General features: G+C 37.2%; 4 protein-coding genes across 5 annotated transcripts; 2 read left to right on the forward strand and 2 right to left on the reverse strand.

Moving 5' to 3' along the window:
- Positions 1 to 541: 541 nt before the first annotated feature.
- Positions 542 to 8,929, reverse strand: LOC6045235. Its single transcript, XM_001862587.2, has 3 exons — positions 8,779 to 8,929; positions 1,027 to 1,875; positions 542 to 970 (listed from the first exon to the last, which is right to left on the reverse strand). The coding sequence occupies exons 2-3, from the start codon at positions 1,744 to 1,746 to the stop codon at positions 776 to 778; spliced, it is 915 nt and encodes a 304-aa protein (XP_001862622.2). The 5' UTR covers positions 1,747 to 1,875; positions 8,779 to 8,929; the 3' UTR covers positions 542 to 775.
- LOC6045230 lies at positions 1,870 to 3,818 on the forward strand. 2 transcript variants are annotated; one of them, XM_001862588.2, is made up of 2 exons: positions 1,870 to 2,878; positions 2,942 to 3,818. In XM_001862588.2, exons 1-2 carry the CDS (start codon positions 2,126 to 2,128, stop codon positions 3,785 to 3,787), a joined length of 1,599 nt encoding a protein of 532 aa, XP_001862623.2. In that variant the 5' UTR covers positions 1,870 to 2,125; the 3' UTR covers positions 3,788 to 3,818. The 2 variants fall into 2 exon arrangements, with proteins under 2 accessions (XP_001862623.2, XP_038121346.1); XM_038265418.1 differs by having other exon boundaries at positions 1,870 to 2,082; positions 2,146 to 3,818.
- Positions 8,930 to 9,016: 87 nt separating the features above from the next.
- Positions 9,017 to 9,705, forward strand: LOC6045231. The gene is made up of 3 exons (XM_001862589.2): positions 9,017 to 9,116; positions 9,174 to 9,416; positions 9,478 to 9,705. Exons 1-3 carry the CDS (start codon positions 9,056 to 9,058, stop codon positions 9,675 to 9,677), a joined length of 504 nt encoding a protein of 167 aa, XP_001862624.2. The 5' UTR covers positions 9,017 to 9,055; the 3' UTR covers positions 9,678 to 9,705.
- Positions 9,684 to 10,345, reverse strand: LOC119770469. The gene is made up of 2 exons (XM_038265420.1): positions 10,143 to 10,345; positions 9,684 to 10,076 (listed from the first exon to the last, which is right to left on the reverse strand). The coding sequence occupies exons 1-2, from the start codon at positions 10,300 to 10,302 to the stop codon at positions 9,742 to 9,744; spliced, it is 495 nt and encodes a 164-aa protein (XP_038121348.1). The 5' UTR covers positions 10,303 to 10,345; the 3' UTR covers positions 9,684 to 9,741.
- Between the last annotated feature and the right edge of the window lie 7,484 nt (positions 10,346 to 17,829).

Raw genomic sequence — 17,829 nt, forward strand, 5'->3', positions numbered from 1 at the left:
AATCTCTCTTTATCTTTCCATGCGCGTGCGAGAGCTGTAGTGTGCCGCGAGAGAGCTCAAGTGCGTCACGCGACCCTTTTACGTCGCGCGACATGCTGTTTGACTCTCTCGCGAGAATTGCACTGCGACGCTGTGTTCAAAGCTTGTCACAGCACCTCTCTTGCAACACATTTCCACGGGAGCACGTGGGGACGCGACTAGTGACTAGTGGAAATTGGTAGAATTATGTTGCCACCTCATTTGCATGTGAAAAGGTTGGCGGAGAGGTTCTGTTTTTGGAGTCGTGGTTGGAATTGTTGACGTTTTGAGGTTCAGTGTTTGTTTTGAAGATGAAGTGTAGAAAGCGTTGGGAAATTGTTATTATTATGCGATTTGAGATTCAGTTCATTTTGGTACTTAAATACATAGTTTGTTTGCGTCAAACTTAAATTAACTCATGGTTTGGCAGCCATTACATTAGATGTCTTTTTCTACAGTTCTTAGTTTTGATGAATATGACATCAAAAGTGGTGAGTTCCGATGCGATTCACATGCTTTCTCAGAGCAGATAAACTTTGAGGTAAACATAGTATGCTGTACTAAAAAAAGCTGATAGTGTATAGCTCGGACACAAACCTTAACGTTTAAGCTCAATTCTAACTAGCCTTGTTGGAGGTGGATTCAAAAACAGTGTTGAAAGCTGATTTTGGTTGTTATCAGATATAAGGTACTTTATTTATACTTTTTGGTTGCAATATGCTAAATAAATAAAAATATTTCCAACACTTTGTTCCATTCACCAATATCCGATGGACATATTCAGCTGGTTTTGCATCATCCAGAAGAAGCTTGATATTGCGCAACCTCCCAGAAGCGTAATCTGTGACGCGCTTAATCCCTGAAATGGTCCCACGACGCAGGGCATAGACACCAATCCAATGCAGATAAAATTTAGTGCCGCTAGCAGCAGGTTGATCGAAGTGGTTCGTACCTACGGCGAGAATTTTTATTAAGTGTTTGATTTCAATAGATAAGCCTGACTATTACCGGATTTAAGTCGCTATGATGCTCCACTCGAAGAAAATTGTAGATTCCTCTGGCTACCAGATAGATGTTGGACAAAGTTGTTCCTAACCCAATCGGCAACGCCAAAGATTCGGACGCAAAAATCAGCCCAACACTTCCGATGATACTCAAAGTACCAAACAGCGCGTCGGTCGTCCTTGTAACGACCGACTTCATTCCAACAATCTGGTACTCCAGCGACCCGTTCGATCCCGAGTAGCACAGTATGCCATACGGGAAGCCACCGCCGTCGAGAAACTGATCAAACCGCCAAAAGCGGCGACCTTTCATGTCGTAGAACGTCACATCACTCCCCGCGGTCACTGACTTCACCAGCAAGGATTCGTAGATCCGGTACTTTTGGTGCGTCTCCAGCGAAACAAACACCAGCGGAACCAGCATCATTCGAGTCCCGACGAGGGAACTCGACAATTTTCTCAGCGCCAGCGCTCTCCATTCGGTGACGCGTGAAGAATTGACATCCAGCAGAGGGTCCACTTCCGTCGGCGAGCAGATCGCAGTTAGAAATGCTTGAATTTCACCTCTTGAACGTATTTCGTAGAATGTTCCAGACTGAGGAGCTCCAAGTTCGGTCCCGGCTCGTAGCAGCCGATCGTAGCATTTGGTTAGTCTGTTTTTTACTTCCGTTGCCACACTGGAGGACACGAACTGCTGGATGTATTTACGCTCCAGTGACTCCATCTTGGACTATGCTTCGGGGCAATCAGTCGGAAACTAATTTTGGCAAATTATCTCGCGATATTCTGCCGGCCCGGTTTGGTATCTAATCAGCAGACTTCTGCGAAATCTGATAAGCTACATCGAAGCGTCCTATGTAAAGAAACATTATGAGCAAATTATAATGATAAGCAATTACCAAGAAAAAATAAAATCCCCGAAATTTTTGATGCAGATAATTGAAATTAGATAATTCAAGCAAAAAGTTTCCTTTACCACTTCATAATTACGGTAACCGTTGCCACGTCCTGTTCACGTTTCTAGTGTAGTTTCGAAAGAATTCTTCTGGCATCCAATAAGGTGAAGTTAGACTTCAAAATTATTTGCTGAAATCAATTTTTAAATGCTGTTTTTTCATATTAGAATTTTGAAAATGAGCCTATCAAACAAATATTTTGAGGAGTTCAAAGCAACGGATGATTATAAAAAATGTTATTCTGTTGTGCATTTCAACGTTCTACGAGGAAGAAATGGACAAGCTTCAGAAGTCCAGGCTGATCCACTTCAATTCAATGAAAATTTTACTGTCGCCACAACCAATGAACAAATCATTAACGTTATATACTTTGCGTGTAAAGGAGTAACACCAGAATCAAGGTTTTTAGTTGATGGAGATGTTTCGTTAGTGAGTGGAGAAGAACGAAAATTGTTTGAGAATGTAGTGGGAAAGTTAACCGTCAAGAAAATATTGATAATTCCATTACTTTTTGGTATCAGAGAAAGTAATGGGAGCTGGAAGGGTTACAACACGGTATTAATTAAAAGCAAAGACACAGAAGGTGGCGATAATATATACATCGACCTGACGGGGTCCGTGTATCGAAGTTTCCAGCAATTTCTTGACAACAATCGTTTTCCGATCTCGCTGCTGTGCTATCCTTCCAAAGGTGTTTTGAAGATTGATTCCGATGGAAACGTTGAGTTGCAATACAAACTCGTGGGAGTAACAAACGCTATATTCTCTGTAGCAGATGCCGCAATGGCCACCGTTGGATTCTTTTACCCAAACATGGCAACTTCAACTTATTTCGCGATTCGTGGTATCCATCAACTGTGTGACGCTCATCAACATGGAAGATCCATCAATCCAGCAAATGTAAGTTTAGTGGGAAGACAAGAAAAAAAACATTATTTAATTATAACAAATTTACATTTCAAGGACTATGAAGCAATGGTAAACTGGATCCAAATAATCAGCAACGTCGTTTACATTGGGTCAGTAGGTTTGCAATGTTCTAATCTTCTTGGAGCTACCCTTCCCTACGCCAATGCCCAGGCGTACACGAATGTTATCGCGACTACCGCCAAAACACTCCTCAAACCGATCGAATGGAACACACTGACTCCGGGCGAACAGGTTTCATGCTGTGCGGCGTTGTGTTTCGCATACCATGAAGTATTTTCACTAGATAACTTTAACCGTTTGGTTGAGAAAGTGCGACTTGATGCGCTATGCGAAACTTTTGCAAACTTCACTAAAAGTGATTTTAACAAAGCGCTTTTCCTGCAAATGCTGAACAGCAACTCTGCACATGTGCTAAGTTTGCTTAACTTAGCTAGTGATTGGATAAAGAACAAAGTGGAAGTTACATTGACATCTGATTTGATGACAATCACAATTTTGGGCTACCCAATTCCACTTGTGAATATTTTAAAACTAGATGAATCTGACCTATCTCGTATGATGGAGATCTTAAGAGGAATTGGAGAAGTCGCTTTTGAAGATTTTTTAGCAATGGTGCGAGCGTATGGTATCATAGCAGTGATTCGCTTGATGCACCAGCGTAGCACAGAACTTGGAGGAAATTTCTTGCTGGCATACAATCAAACGCTGGCCGTCACGAACGCATTTCGACAAGTCCGACCTGACGCAATTGCTGATATCGATGTCGTCAATTGCGAACTAATTTTGAGAACTGGCCAGCGTTACACGATTAACAGTGCAATTGAAAAATTTGGAGATGATCCTGGCTCTAGATCAGCGCTTCAGGGCTTGGTTGTGTAGCGACACTGTAGTGTGTCATAATATATTTTTTTTAAATTTTCATTGTTTTTAATTTTATGGTGTAGGAAATACTTTGAATTATATTCAAAATATCGTAAACATTTTGATTCTATATTAACATTAGGAGTGTATATTAAAACTGCAATCTTCTTAATAACTGCAATTGGCATTACTAAAGTCATAAATCACACGCTAAATATATTGCAACAAAAAAGCCAAACAATAGAATTGAGGGGGTCCCCACCGATCATAATGAACGCAACTGCAGAGATACCCATCAGTACGCTGGACAATCGCAATGGGATCGCTTGTTATCACGATCGTAGCCGCACTTCTTCTGTGTGGATCGCTAGGTGAGGCTTGGGTAAGTTTTTGCATTTTACTAAACCCATAAAAAAACTTTTTGCTTGTTTTTTTTTTCAAGGACATCCCACCACATCAAGCGGCAATGCATCGATCCGGTGAGGAAATAAAGTTTGAAAACTCCAGAGTGAGGACGACTACAACGACATCAACAACGGTGGCAGCTACGGCCAGTACAGCGGCGAGTGTATCTCGGAGAACTTTCCCAACATTCCCCACTTTGGCAACAATCGTTTTCCGGAATGGCTGATACGATCGTGTTTTTTTTAATTTGAAAATTATATATTTTATATCTTAATCAAAACATATTAAAATGCATTACAAACTGACGAAAACATCATTCACATATGAATTGAGAAATTTCTGGGATGGTTTCTAACTTCAGCAAAAAGAGATTGAATTAAATTACTCAAATGAAACAGATTGGTAAAAAGTGAACACCAATTGAACGCTCTGCTAACCACAGGTCATCACTATAATTTGATGTTGACTTTTCTGATGATGATAATGTTGACCAGTATTGTCCAGAACCGCAATGAGATCGCTAGCAATTGCAATCGTGTTCTTCTTAATGGTTGATTTGATGAGCCCAGCAGTGGTATGTTGAAAGTTATCATACAAAATCTAACGATCATCAAGTTTTGATTTCAACAGAGTAAACCATCTCGTCGAGTGGCTAACCCTGGAAACAATCATCGCGGACGCGATAGTCACTCCAGGGAGCGAGGGAGAGTTAGGACCGTCGGAACTGCATCGACTACCAAAGCTGCAACGGGAACTACAACTGCTAGTGCAACTACCAGCACATCAACCACCACCACAACCACCACTACAGCTAGAACTTTTCCGACCTTTTCGACATTTCCTACCTTGAACACGTTAGATTTCCGTAGTGGGTAGAGTTTTTCAAATAATTTTGCTTTGAATAAATCTTATCCTTCAGCAGCCGGCTGCCTAAGATTTTTACAATTTCAACCGGTGAATCCTAACCTCATACCCATCTTACTAACCTCTCAAAACTCATGTGATACTTTGTCGAAGACGCAGCCTATACAGCGGTCTTCATCGCTCAAGAATCGGACTAACATTCCTATCCACTTCCCCGTGATCTTACCACTGGTCGTGGCTGGCGCCGGTATTGATCAGCATGATAGGGGCCTTCGAAAGTTGCGAACTGGTGATGATGGGTCCCTACTTTTCATCTGTGGTCCACGGAGCAATTCTTGGAGGTCCTGGTCAATAACAAAGTAGCAACTACGGGTAGACATTCTAAACAAAATCACAGAAGGTAGCTCAATTCACAAAAAAAAAAAAAAAAACAAAACGAAAAAGGAACTATTTCGCATGTTCGAGCCCGGGAATGAGCTTCGAGCTCGGGATTGGGCTACGAGCCCGGGATTGAGCTTCGAGCTCGGGATTGGGCTACGAGCCCGGGATTGAGCTTCGAGCTCGGGATTGGGCTACGAGCCCGGGATTGAGCTTCGAGCTCGGGATTGGGCTTCGAGCCCGGGATTGAGCTTCGAGCTCGGGATGGAGCTTCGAGCTCGTAAAACAAAACTCCTTGCTTCGAGCCTTTTAGGAGTCTGAGCTTCGAGCTCGTTAAAAAAACAAAAACCCGAGCTTCGAGCTTTTCATGAGTATGAGCTTCGAGCTCATTAAAAGAAAAACAAATCTTCGAGCTTCGAGCTCTTCAGGAGTCTGAGCTTAGAGCTCGTTAACAAAATAAAATTCCGAGCTTCGAGCTCTTCAGAGCTTAGAGCTCGTAAAAAAACAAAACTCCGAGCTTCGAGCTCTTTAGGAAATAGAGCTTCGAGCTCGTTAAAAAAAACAAAACTACGAGCTTCGAGCTCTTCAATAGACTGCACTTCAAGTTCGCTATAAAAAAAAGAAGAAATTCTGACCATCGAGCACAAACAGAACTCCGAGCTACAAGCTTTTCACGGGGCCGTTATAAAAAAAAAAAAAAAAAACGAAACAATCCTAAAAAAAAAAAAGCGAAACAATCCTGCCAAAGAGCAAAGACCTCATAAAAAAACTAAATAGAAAAGTTATCGACACAATAAATAAGAAAAATAGTCGAAGTTTCAGAACCTTAGAAACTAAATCAAATCAGATATCAATACAAATTAAAGGAGGATACTGCCAAGGGTAAAACCAGGTACAACCGACGGTACAACTATCTTACGTTCTTGTGCGTCACTCCATAAAACATATACCAAATACCATAGAGTAAATAACTAATGAACAAAAATACAGCAATAATATAGTAAATATATGTTTACCCAAAATACATCAACTAAGGAACCATTATTGCATCACATTTGAAAAGGACTATGTTATGTGATTATTTCTCTGACGCACGGTTCAATTCAGTTATGTCATTGCACATCGCTATTACTATTCATGTTCTGTAATTCCTAGCCAAGAGCTTTATGTTAGTTATTTAGTTTGTCGTTGCCCGCTTACAATAGGCCTTATTTAACATCTATTAGAGAAAACGAGATGTGGTGCTCACCTAAGGCGCCAACATCTTGGCGGATTGTAAAACTAAGACACACACATACACACGAGCGGCAGTCACGAACAGACTGCAGGAGTGAGAGGACGCGAGTGCAAAGGGCCGCAAGTAGCGCGCCCTGGAACCGGAATCGTGGCCAAGCAGAAGAGTCCCTGGAAACCCGAAGTAGGTTCCCACACCTGCAATGCAATTTTTTGTTAAAAAAAAACAACCCCTCAAGATAGCTCAAGATATTTGTTTTTGCAATATTCAAATCAATTCAATTAGTTTTTATTAGTAAATAATCAATTCACAATTTAGTTATTCTTATAACCTAATAGAGTTTTGGGGTACGTTTCAACTATTATTTGTACTATAGTTCTTTTTGATGTAATTGAATATTCTAACAATACATTTGCCAATGGAAGGAAAAATATTTAAAAAAAACCTTCGAAATCTGCGTTTTTGCAGTATTGGTATCAAATGATTGTGTTTTTGTCATACATTTCGAATGTCATACATGTTTTTGAAAATAATGAAAATTTTCTTAAAACTACGTATTTTCGAAAAAAAAAAACTAAAAATTTCCATATTGATCATATTGGTATCAAATCATTGGGATTTTTTCATGCATTTCGAATGCAATTATATTTTTTAAATACTCAGAATTTTCACAAAACTACATATTTTCGAAAAAATGCTCTAAATTTCAGTTTTTTGCAATTTGGGTATCGAATTTTAGGGACTTTTTTTATATATTTGGAATAAAATAACAACATTTTTTGAAATTACCCGAATTTTCACAAAACTACGTACTTTCGAAAAAATACTCAAAATTTCGAATGTAACAATAACCTTTTTTGCAAAATACTAATTTTTTTCAAAAACTACGTATTTTTTTTTTTAAATACACAAACTTTCAGTTGGGTAACAAATGATCGGCATTTTTTCTAACATTTCGAATGTAATAAATTTTGAAACTTCGAAATGTTGAGTATTTTTCTTAGAAAATACGTAGTTTTGTGAAAATTTTAAGTTAAAAAATGTTAAAGCTTTCGAAATTTTTTTAAAATAACTCGTTCATTCATAAATTCCACAAAAAAAATTCACAAAACTACGTATTTTCGAAAAAATACTCAAAGTTTTCATTTTTATGGGTATCAAATGATTGGGATTTTTTCATGCATTTCGAAAGTTGTAACACATTTTTTTTTTGAAATTACTCGAATTTATCACAAAACTACGTATTTTCGAAAAAATGCTCCGAATTTCAGTTTTTAACAATATGGGTATCAAATATTGTTAAAAACTGAAATTCGGAGCATTTTTTCGAAAATACGTAGTTTTGTGATAAATTCGAGTAATTTAAAAAAAATGTGTTACAACTTTCGAAATGTATGAAAAATCCCAATCATTTGATACCCATAAAAATGAAAACTTTGAGTATTTTTTCGAAAATACGTAGTTTTGTGATTTTTTTTTGTGGAATTTAAAAAAATATCTTAAACACATCCGAATTGTATAAAACATTCCAATTATTTGATACCCATATTGTGAAAAAATGAAATTTTGAGTATTTCAAAAACATGTAGTTTTGTGAAAAATTTGAGTATTTTCAAAAAATGTGTTATAATTTCAGGAATGTATGAAAAAACCTATATCTTTCTTTAGTAAGAAAGGCAAAATCCCGATCGTTTGATACCCATACTGTAAAAAAAACTAAAATTTTGAGTATTTTTTTTCAAAATTAGGCAGTTGCAAATATTTTTCCAAGTTTATGTCGCCCCCCCTTCAAAATTGGTCCGAAAAATCAGGGGGCAAAAAAATAATACCCATATTGCAATAACAAAAAAAATGGTATTTTTTTTTCAAGAAACAGCATTTTCGAAAAACAGGAAAAATATGTGTATTTTTGCAAAAATTCAATCCCGATTCCAAAACACAATTATTTTTCTTACGATTATGACCAATGTCTTCCATTTAGCCAAAATCCCATAAGCTCTGTGCTTCAGTTAAGCACTGGGCCGTGCTTAACCGAGGCAGCTGAACGAATCAAAATAGTTTAATCAAAGCTATAACTATTACGAGGAATTGAAAATGTTCCTCCAGATTTGAGACATCAATACCTTACCTTAAGTACGTTAGAGAAAGTGATTCAATTCGACACATTTTAGTAGTCTGGGGTTAAACTTAGAATCTGAAGTGGCTAAATTGTTACATTTCAAGAGTAGTTTCAAGCCAAACAGTGTGGCCAGCTTATCTTTCAAGTGGTAGTCTACACGTGCGCCGCTTAATTTGTTCGTTACCGGAAGACCACTCGAGATAGGTTGAATATCAGAGATAGTACCTAAATTCAAGGTTCGAGCGCGTTCTTCGATTAGTTCGAGTCTCCAGTTCGGGTTGAAAAGATGTCCAAGAGTCAAGTTTTGGGTTGTTCGTTCGCGATTTTGCTGCTGGTCTCGTTAGCAGGTTAGAACTTGCCACTTTCCTTAAATTCACGTTCCGTGACAAAACTTTCGATTCCAGATTCAGCGAAAGAGTGCATCCAGTGCTTCGGCGGAACGGCTGATTGTGTCGGGCTGAACAAAGTTCAATGCACGCGGGAGAATGCTGCCGTTACGGCGTACCGGATGAGCCACATTTTTCCGGACGCGCAAGCGATGACCCCCGCCAGCGACAGCTACTACTGTGCGGAAGCGTCATACAGCGTGTTTGTGTCCGGTGAAAATCCAAACCTGCCGCAGATTCCGGAGTTTCCCGAGTTTCCAGGTGGGTTGAATTTGTAATGCTATCTTAATAAATTGAAGAAATGTTTTTTTTTAATTTTTAGAAAATACTCAAGTCGTGTTCAAGGTAAAAGGTTGCATTTTTGCACCGACCGGCAATCTCTGTGATAAGAACGTGGACGTGAACGGACAGTTTAGCTGTAGATACTGCTCTTCAGATAACTGCAACGGTGCATTCAGTTTGGGATGCAGTTTGTTATTGCTGATTGGATGTCTGATCTTCACTCGGTTTTTAAGTAATTGAGTCCAATAAAGTGCCACACATTTATTAACCATTGAGTTTGAACAACAATCACAGCAACCTACGCTTAGTTCAAGTAGTAATCGCGATACTTGATGCTGTTGCACTCGTTATCCTGGCAAATCGAGCAAGGCTTGGCCGGTTTGGCCCGCTTGCGGAACGCCATGCAGACATCCAAGTTGGCGTAGATGCACCCCTTGACGAGTCGATGGTTGCCTACTTTGATCTTCATGCAGGCGTAGCCCTTGTTCCAGCGCGGTTCCTGTAGGTTCTTGTCCAGCTTCTGCAGATACCGGAAATGCTCGGAGGCGTTGTCCTCGTTGCAGGTTACGACCTTCCCGACTGCATCGCACGCCTCCTCGTACAGGTCGCTCTTGCACTCGATGCACTTGATGCAGTAGGCTGTAACGAAAAAAGCTCAAATCAAATTTCGAAAAATGTGAAGAAAACTTCCCAAATCCAAGTTACCCGACTTGGTCACCGCGAACAGCAACAGGGCGATTCCTGCGGCTACAGACGGCCAACTAGATGACATCCTTCCGCGGGAACGTTTGCACTTTCTGTGAGGATGCATTTGTTTTGTTTGTGTCACCACACCCACGCCAATGGCAACGCGTGGCGGGTGCATCAAGTGGGGTCATCCCCGATCGATAAATGCTATTAGGAATTGACCTGCTATCACGTTGTGAGTAAGTTCATCGATTGTAACTTGAAGATTTGGTGGTGGATTTTTTTTTGACATTGTAATAAAAGTTGAAGAGTTCAACTGTCATGGTCATTGATCAAGTATGAATGATTTCAATTGCAGGGTGACTGCTTGAGTTGGAAAATGAAAAAAAAAAAAAAAAAACTAGCCAAATTCATGAAAGATTATTCAAAAATCGATATTCTTAAATATTCTGAAAAAATGATTCCTCAATTTCGTGATTTGTATCGAAAAGTTCTACTTTCTAAAGTTAAAATAATTTCAAAAATTCAAAACGAAGCTGGATTTAACTTTAAATAAATCACGTATCCAAGGCGCAACATCAACCACACACGTGACCGGTAATACTGGTGGCATCTTACAAATTCGCAAGAAAATGGGGGGAAGGTGCGAAAACTATTCTAAAGTTCGAGGAAATTTCCCCCGCCTTCCAGAGTGCAAAGTTGGGCAAAGCCGGCTGAACGCCTCACCGGTTCAAATATTATTTTTAGCCGATGTTTAGCGGGGCAAAGACGGATGGATTGTTTGCCGAAGAGCTTGCCTGCGTTGTTGATCCTTAAAATTTTCGAAGGTAAACCCCGAAGGTTCTAATCAAGAAAGGGATTGTGAGGGAAAGGTGGGAGTAATAGTTTTCTGAATAATGAAAGTCGTTCGTTAAGTTAAAGAGGGATTTCTTATCGTCTTTGTTGTCACTAGCAGAACTTTTTCCTGGAGGGGGGGATCGAATTATGGTAGTTAAACAATCGTGGAATTCGCTCGCTGAAATTTATAGAACTGGAAACCACACCCAACAATTAGTTGTGGATCGCTGGAAATGAATTTATAATTTCACCGAGCTTCACCATTTTCACGCAAAAAAAAATCGGGTTAACCGCACTCGTTTGCTATTTATGTTTAATTTCCTTATCTAAATACATGCGCAAAGCATAAAATAAAATTCTGTCAGATCTGTGCCCAGTACAGAGAGCACGTAATGAAATTATAGAATTCATTTTTCTTCCCACAAAGCACATGCAGGATGGGTGCAGCGAGTTAAAAAATATAAAAAGACAAAAAAATGGAACTTCTGCCATCACGCATCCGAGATTCCAAATCCAGGAAGCCAAATAAAAATATGAGCCCTGCAAGAGAGAAAAAATTAATTATATAAAACATTACCGTTTCTTTTTCTGTTGTAGAGAAAATCCATTCCAATTTGCGGGTAGTATTTTTTCCTTTTTTTTTTAAAGATATTGACTTGAAATAGAATAAAAAATTTCTGTTATGAAATCATCCAAAAACTTTTCAATCTTAATTTAATTGTCATTTCTGGTGGAACAGTACAATTTATGTCTTTTTTTGTGAAATAAAATGGCCAAAGTGAGACATTTGGCTACTTCCTAGCCTGCATGCTTCCCTTAGCTTTCACTGGATAAGACATAGCAGGAGGGTTACACCTGATGGGCTCCTCACAGCAGATCTCCTCCTTTGTTATAACAAATAACAAAATAGAGAAAAAAAGTGTTGATCCACCTATACCTACTAAACATAAAAAGCATAATTTTAAAAATTCTTCAAATGTCCCCGCTGAGCTCAGGTCTAAAGTGAACGCGATTAAAATACAACGGAATTGTACTTCTCATCCCCACCCAACTCACACGTGGCAGTCCGTGGATCCAACACACGGTTTGCGGGAGGGCAGCCACGTGGAAGATTTTGTAGCGGGATTTTTTTTTGTGTTCGGTAGAAAGGTGGTTTAGGTTGTATTCTTACTAGAGAAGCGGTTTAGGTTAGGCAAAGTTGAGTTTTATGAACATAAATTTTATTTGATAAAACAAATCTCCCAGAAAGATTTTCCTGATTCTAGAATGTTTAGAAAATCCGATAAAAATTAAATTAGAGGAAGCCAGATCATAAATGCTAATGACTCCATTTTTGCAAATTTCCTGTGTTGTTCATGTATCACATGACGAAAACGTCGTTTTTCAGCTAAAACACTAGACTGTCAATTTATTTGGCAAAGTTGCCAATCTAAAAAAATCATGATTTTTCGAAAACATCGAAAATTTAGTTGGAACATAGTTGGAAGTAATTTTTTACATGTAAAATCAAATGTTTTTTTTTAGTTTTCTATATGCAGATCAAAAATACACTGATTTCGAACAAATTTGGAATAAAGATTTAGCAGCAATGCTAAAAAACCATGTCGCCACTTATAAACAAATAGCTTAACCCTTTGATATTAAAAAAAAAGAGTTTTTACCTTCAAAATCACCTTTTTTTTAACTTATGCCAGAATCAGATAATAGTAGTTTATGCAACAAGTTGCAAAAAGAGGATTTTTTCAGTACGAGTCGTACATTTATCCAACGAGGTTCACCGAGTTGGATAAATACGAAGAGTGCTGAAAAAATCAAGTTTTGCAACGAGTTCCATACAACATTTTTTGCAATTCCAAAAAACACACACTGAGTGAAATTTTATGTCAAATTTTCATGTATTTTGTCAATAAATCGTTTAAATCAAAAAAATGTTGAAAAGTGTTACTTTTCGAAACAAGTGCTGAAAAGTTCAACTTTTCAGTACCCATTTGAGTGCTGAAAAGTAGAACTTTTCAGAATTTATTTGGAAAAGTGTTGCTATTCGATTCTGTTATTTTTCGTACAGAAAAGTAGGCTATTTCGTCGTTCAAGAATGACAGGAAAAGTAAGTAGTTTTACGACGAAATTGCAAAAAAAATATTTTCAGCATTTTTGTGTACAATAATTGAAGAAAACCCGGTGATTTGAGTTATATTGTAAAAAAGTGTTTCAAGAATCATTAAAAATTGTTGAATATACTTAAGCACATTTGTTATCAGCTATTTAACTGTTTATTTCATAGATATGATCGCGAAAACAAAATGTTTACTGTTCCAAAATATGTCTTCAAAGGATGGTTATTTTCACGCGCCCGAAATTTAATGTTCGTTTAATGATAAGATTGATGCAGGGAATCATGAGAAAAAATCGATTTTGATCGATTTCGACGATCAAAGGCCGTCTACACTTAAAACACAGTTGCGTTGCCACATTTTCCGATCCTTTTTATGATTTAAATATAAATATTAATTTTATTTGATTTATGAAATTAGAAAAATTATCTTTTTGTAGACCTTTTCAAAAGTAAAACCTGACACAAAAAAATATATTGAAAAGATCAGAAAAAAATTGCAACTCGAAAACGGTACATTTTATAAAAAATATGTACTACTTTTTTTAGTAACTTTTTGTCCAGGTTTCGATATTTAAAAAAAGTTTTTTTTTCAAAAAACCATATATTCTTAACCAGATTTTGCACCATTACGCACTATGGTTCAGAAGATGTTTTTTTAGTCGCTCTAAACATATTTAAAAATTTAGAAAATCAAGTTTTTTGGGAGTTTAACTTATAGTGATAAAAAGTTCCCCTTCTCAAGATACAGAATTTCATGCTTTTACATACCCATTTCGTATGACCAGTACCCAAAATTGTATGGAGACTGGAATGAAGTAATACTTATGATGCAAATTTTCGTTTAAATAGAACTTTAGAAATACAAATTAAAAAATCCCGAAAAATTGTGCGAAATCGTAGTTTTCTACTCATGATTGAATAATAAAATCATCAAGATTTATATTTGAAAAATACGTTTAACAACTAGTTAAAAAATACATAGACGATTTAAAGTTTCTAAAACTCATTTTTTATTCTGTGCTGAACTCCATCTCAGCTTTTCAACAATAATAAACTCTAACATTTCAAAAGGGTGTAATATTGAATATATTTGTACATTTTGAAATGTTAGTCTTAATTCCACAATTTGAAAGCTAAGAAATTTCACAAATGTTTCATTTTTTTAACATTGAAAACAGGACTATTTTTTTCTGGTACTTCAAAATAAAAGGCTGTTTGGACGAGACTTAAAATCAAATCAAATCAAATTATTATTCGGTGTCTGAAGGCTTGATTGTTGAGGCTGTTGCAAACCTCTTTTTACACCTTAGCTTCCACCCACCGCGGAATTCGAACTGACGACCTTTGGATTGTTAGTCCAACTGCCTACCAGCGACTCCACCGAGGCAGGACCCAGGGAGACGACTCCTACACCTGGATTGAGCTAACGACCTAACCTCTAGGTTAGACTGGGGTCAACATTTACTTCCCCGCCAGACGGAAGGCGTGGTGAGACAAATCTCGTCTCGAAAAATGTCACCGGGGATCGAACCCAGGCCGACTGGGTGAGAGGCAATCACGCTTACTTCTACACCACGGGTCCCGGACTTAAAATATTAAAATTTTATTGTTTTTTTTCCTTTTCACTTTATTTTAGCAACCATATGATTTTGGCAATTTTATTGGAAATTTTTCTTGGACTGTTTTTTTTGAAAGTTGAAATTAAAAAAAGGTATTTTTCAGTAAAATTAAAATTTTAGTGGCTTTACAGTCCAAACTCGATTATCCTCGATTACCTGGCAAAATTTCACTTTCGATCATCAAAACTTCGGATAATCTAAACTTAAAAAAAAATCTCGTTGTCTTATATTTTGATTGTTTAGCTTAAATAAGATCTCTTAGCTACTTTAAAAAGATTTAGAATTGTTTAATCCAAGATAGCGGCCAAATAGGGGTGATAAAATATTGAAAAATGCATTTCTTTACTTTAACAGGCAATCAATCATTCAAATTTGACTACAATGGGGTCGCAGAACGCAAATTTGGTGTTAAAAGCAAGAAAATAAAATAATACGATTTTTGTTGTTGCTCATGCTTTGATTATCTGAGGTTCCATACAAACCTTCGGATAATCGAACTTCAAAAAAATCGAAACTTCAGATAATCGAGTCTGGACAGTATCCTTAAATCGGTGCATTTTATCAAAAAATCGTTAAGGTACTTTCCGGTTGCAAATACAACATTACATCAAATATTGAAGTGAAAAATAACCAAGAAAAATTTATATTTTTCTCCGCTTCAAAACTTTAGTCCATACTTTACTGTGGCTCAAAAGTGGAGGCTTGTATTGATGAATAGGTATATGGTCATAGAGAATGCCCCTAGAGTCAATAAAAAAATATAAATAAAATCTATTTCCGGTTTTGGTGGAGAATTGCTCATGTGCATTTTCATTAGTTATCATCGTATAACTTCTGTTATTAGACATTTCAGTAGAGCGTCCAATTTCCCGGTGTTACTAAATTCCCGGGAAACGGGAAATTTTCAACAAATTTCCCGGGAAATCCCGGGAATTCCCGGGAAATTTTAAATTTTGCGAAAATTATTCTGATCCTGTTTCTGATTAATCTTTTGCAACAAAATTGTATAGAACAGCATTTATAATGGTCAAAATGAGTGTGAGGATCAATTAATGGCTTGACTGCTTGTAAAAACTCATGCAACTTTGAGAAAATATATAAACTTTCTAATTTTTATGCCGTCTTTCTTTTTTTTTAAATCAATGCTTAATATTGCTTTTAAATTTGTCTCAGTGACCATAAAGTTAAACTGAAAAAAAAATCATGCAGAAATTTTGTTTGTCATGGCAAATAACTTATCTCAGAACAAGTATTTTCAACTTGTGAATAAATAAATAATCATTGAATTTACCTTAAAAATCTAATTTCTAACTCAAAGTATTCAAATCTGTGGAGCGTATTTTTGAAACATAGTTGCATTCTTTCGATAAATTTAGTATGTTACGAAGTTGTTTTTTAATGGAATTTCATGGTTTTATGATATGATTTTAGTTATATGGTATTCAGCCTAAGAAATTTATTAGATTAAAATAAGTTTGAGTATTTAAAAGTGGTCGATTTTTTTTTTCATATTTAACTCAAGTGTTTCAAATGATATTTAAAAAAAACGTTAAAAAAGGTTGTCAAAAATAATATAGTTTATGTTCATTCCATAACAGCGTAATTTTTGTTGTCCAACATATAAGCAAACAATATACAGAAATAAATATCATCTGAATTAAACCTTAACAAGAAATTTACAGACAAGCTGATTAGTTTAATATGAACAGTAGATTGATATAAATAAAATCAAATCAGGTTCTTCAATTATTATTTTTTGTATAATTTCAAAACATTTGGTCCAAAAAGGTAGGAAAATGTATACTTCTGATTGTATTTCAGGAATTCCCGGGAAATTCACATATTTCCCGGGAAACGGGAATTATTTTTTTTCCGGGAAATCCCGGGAATTCCCGGGACGGGAAATTGGACGCTCTACATTTCAGGTAAGTAATGTCCTTTTGAAAAGTTACTTTAGAAATATATTATACTTCAAGGCCAAATTCTATTTTATATAATTGACATAGCTTGAGGTTTTGTTAGACTTTCAATTGAGTTTTTTTAATTTTTTATCTAATCACATTTTTTTCATGCAATGATGTTTTGAATTTTCAGCGAAAAAATGCAAAATACGTACCCATTTTCCTGTCCTAATTGACCAACATTACAATTGTTTATAATTTCGTAAGCAAGCATGGCAGAGAGTGAGGGGAAATGTATTATAATAATTATTAAAAGATAACATGTTGTATATCTTTCAGCTTTTCCATCTCACTCCCCCCCGTCCCAGATTGTGTGTGTTTCTCTCGCGGGACTGTCAACTGGACAAAAGATGGCACGTGTGTTGTGTGTGGCGGTACATTTTTATGCTGGTCCACCTCAATGGGAAAAAAAGACGAAGCAGCCAGCATCACCCGAGCGTGTTTCTATGTGTGTTTGTCTCACCGGAAGAAATAATAAATACTCGTCGCCGCGCGCGCATTTAAATAAATATATGAATAGAATTAAGAAAATGGTGGTTGAGGGGGGGGAGGGGAGTTTGGTGGGGGGCTGGTCTCAAATTCCCTGACTGAAATAAATTAAAATTCTTTTGGTTTTCGTCCGGCTCTCCCCAGCAGTGAAAGAGTTATGATAGCTCGCGAGGGGGGTCCCAGTTTTGGGAGGTGGGGGAGGAAAAGTCCTTTAGATTTGCCATGTTAGTCGCGAATTTACCAACAAAGGGCTCATCTTTTGTTTTGCATGTGTGTGTGTGTGTGTGTGTGTCGTCAAAAGACTCGGAGTGAGCTCGCTTATCAGGGAGGGAATAGGGGGATGGCGTCGCTATTTTTAGACCCCGTTTTCCACTTTTTCTCATCGAAACCGACTACTTTATCGTTATCATTTTGCTGGGCGAGATAGGACGCCGTCTATTTTTAGACGATGACTCAGCACTTTTCCACTCTTGCACTTAAAAAAACCAGATGGCAGCACAATGTAACGCCACGTCCCTATGTTTCTGGCCGAGATTTAGGGGTATGACCCCACCGGGATTGGAGTCCCTGGACCCCTCCCTAGCGGGATGGGTCACAAAAGTTGCAAATGAAATTAATTCTGTCAAAAGAAGTTGAGAAAGAAAAAGAGAGCGTGGGGAAAAAAGATGAAATAGCAACATAAACCC

The sequence above is a fragment of the Culex quinquefasciatus genome, chromosome 3 (assembly GCF_015732765.1).
Source record: "Culex quinquefasciatus strain JHB chromosome 3, VPISU_Cqui_1.0_pri_paternal, whole genome shotgun sequence".
In the NCBI taxonomy this organism is placed as follows: Eukaryota; Metazoa; Arthropoda; class Insecta; order Diptera; family Culicidae; genus Culex; species Culex quinquefasciatus.

Excerpts from the sequence above, each read along its gene's own strand:
- LOC6045235 (XM_001862587.2), bottom strand. The coding sequence starts at position 1,746 with ATGGAGTCACTGGAGCGTAAATACATCCAGCAGTTCGTGTCCTCCAGT. Across the intron at positions 971-1,026 it reads ATCATAGCGACTTAAATCCG|GTACGAACCACTTCGATCAA; the intron begins GTAATAGTCAGG and ends TTCTCGCCGTAG.
- LOC6045230 (XM_038265418.1), top strand. The coding sequence starts at position 2,156 with ATGAGCCTATCAAACAAATATTTTGAGGAGTTCAAAGCAACGGATGAT.
- LOC6045231 (XM_001862589.2), top strand. The coding sequence starts at position 9,056 with ATGTCCAAGAGTCAAGTTTTGGGTTGTTCGTTCGCGATTTTGCTGCTG. Across the intron at positions 9,117-9,173 it reads GCTGCTGGTCTCGTTAGCAG|ATTCAGCGAAAGAGTGCATC; the intron begins GTTAGAACTTGC and ends TTTCGATTCCAG. Across the intron at positions 9,417-9,477 it reads GGAGTTTCCCGAGTTTCCAG|AAAATACTCAAGTCGTGTTC; the intron begins GTGGGTTGAATT and ends TTTAATTTTTAG.
- LOC119770469 (XM_038265420.1), bottom strand. The coding sequence starts at position 10,302 with ATGCACCCGCCACGCGTTGCCATTGGCGTGGGTGTGGTGACACAAACA. Across the intron at positions 10,077-10,142 it reads GTTCGCGGTGACCAAGTCGG|CCTACTGCATCAAGTGCATC; the intron begins GTAACTTGGATT and ends TTTTCGTTACAG.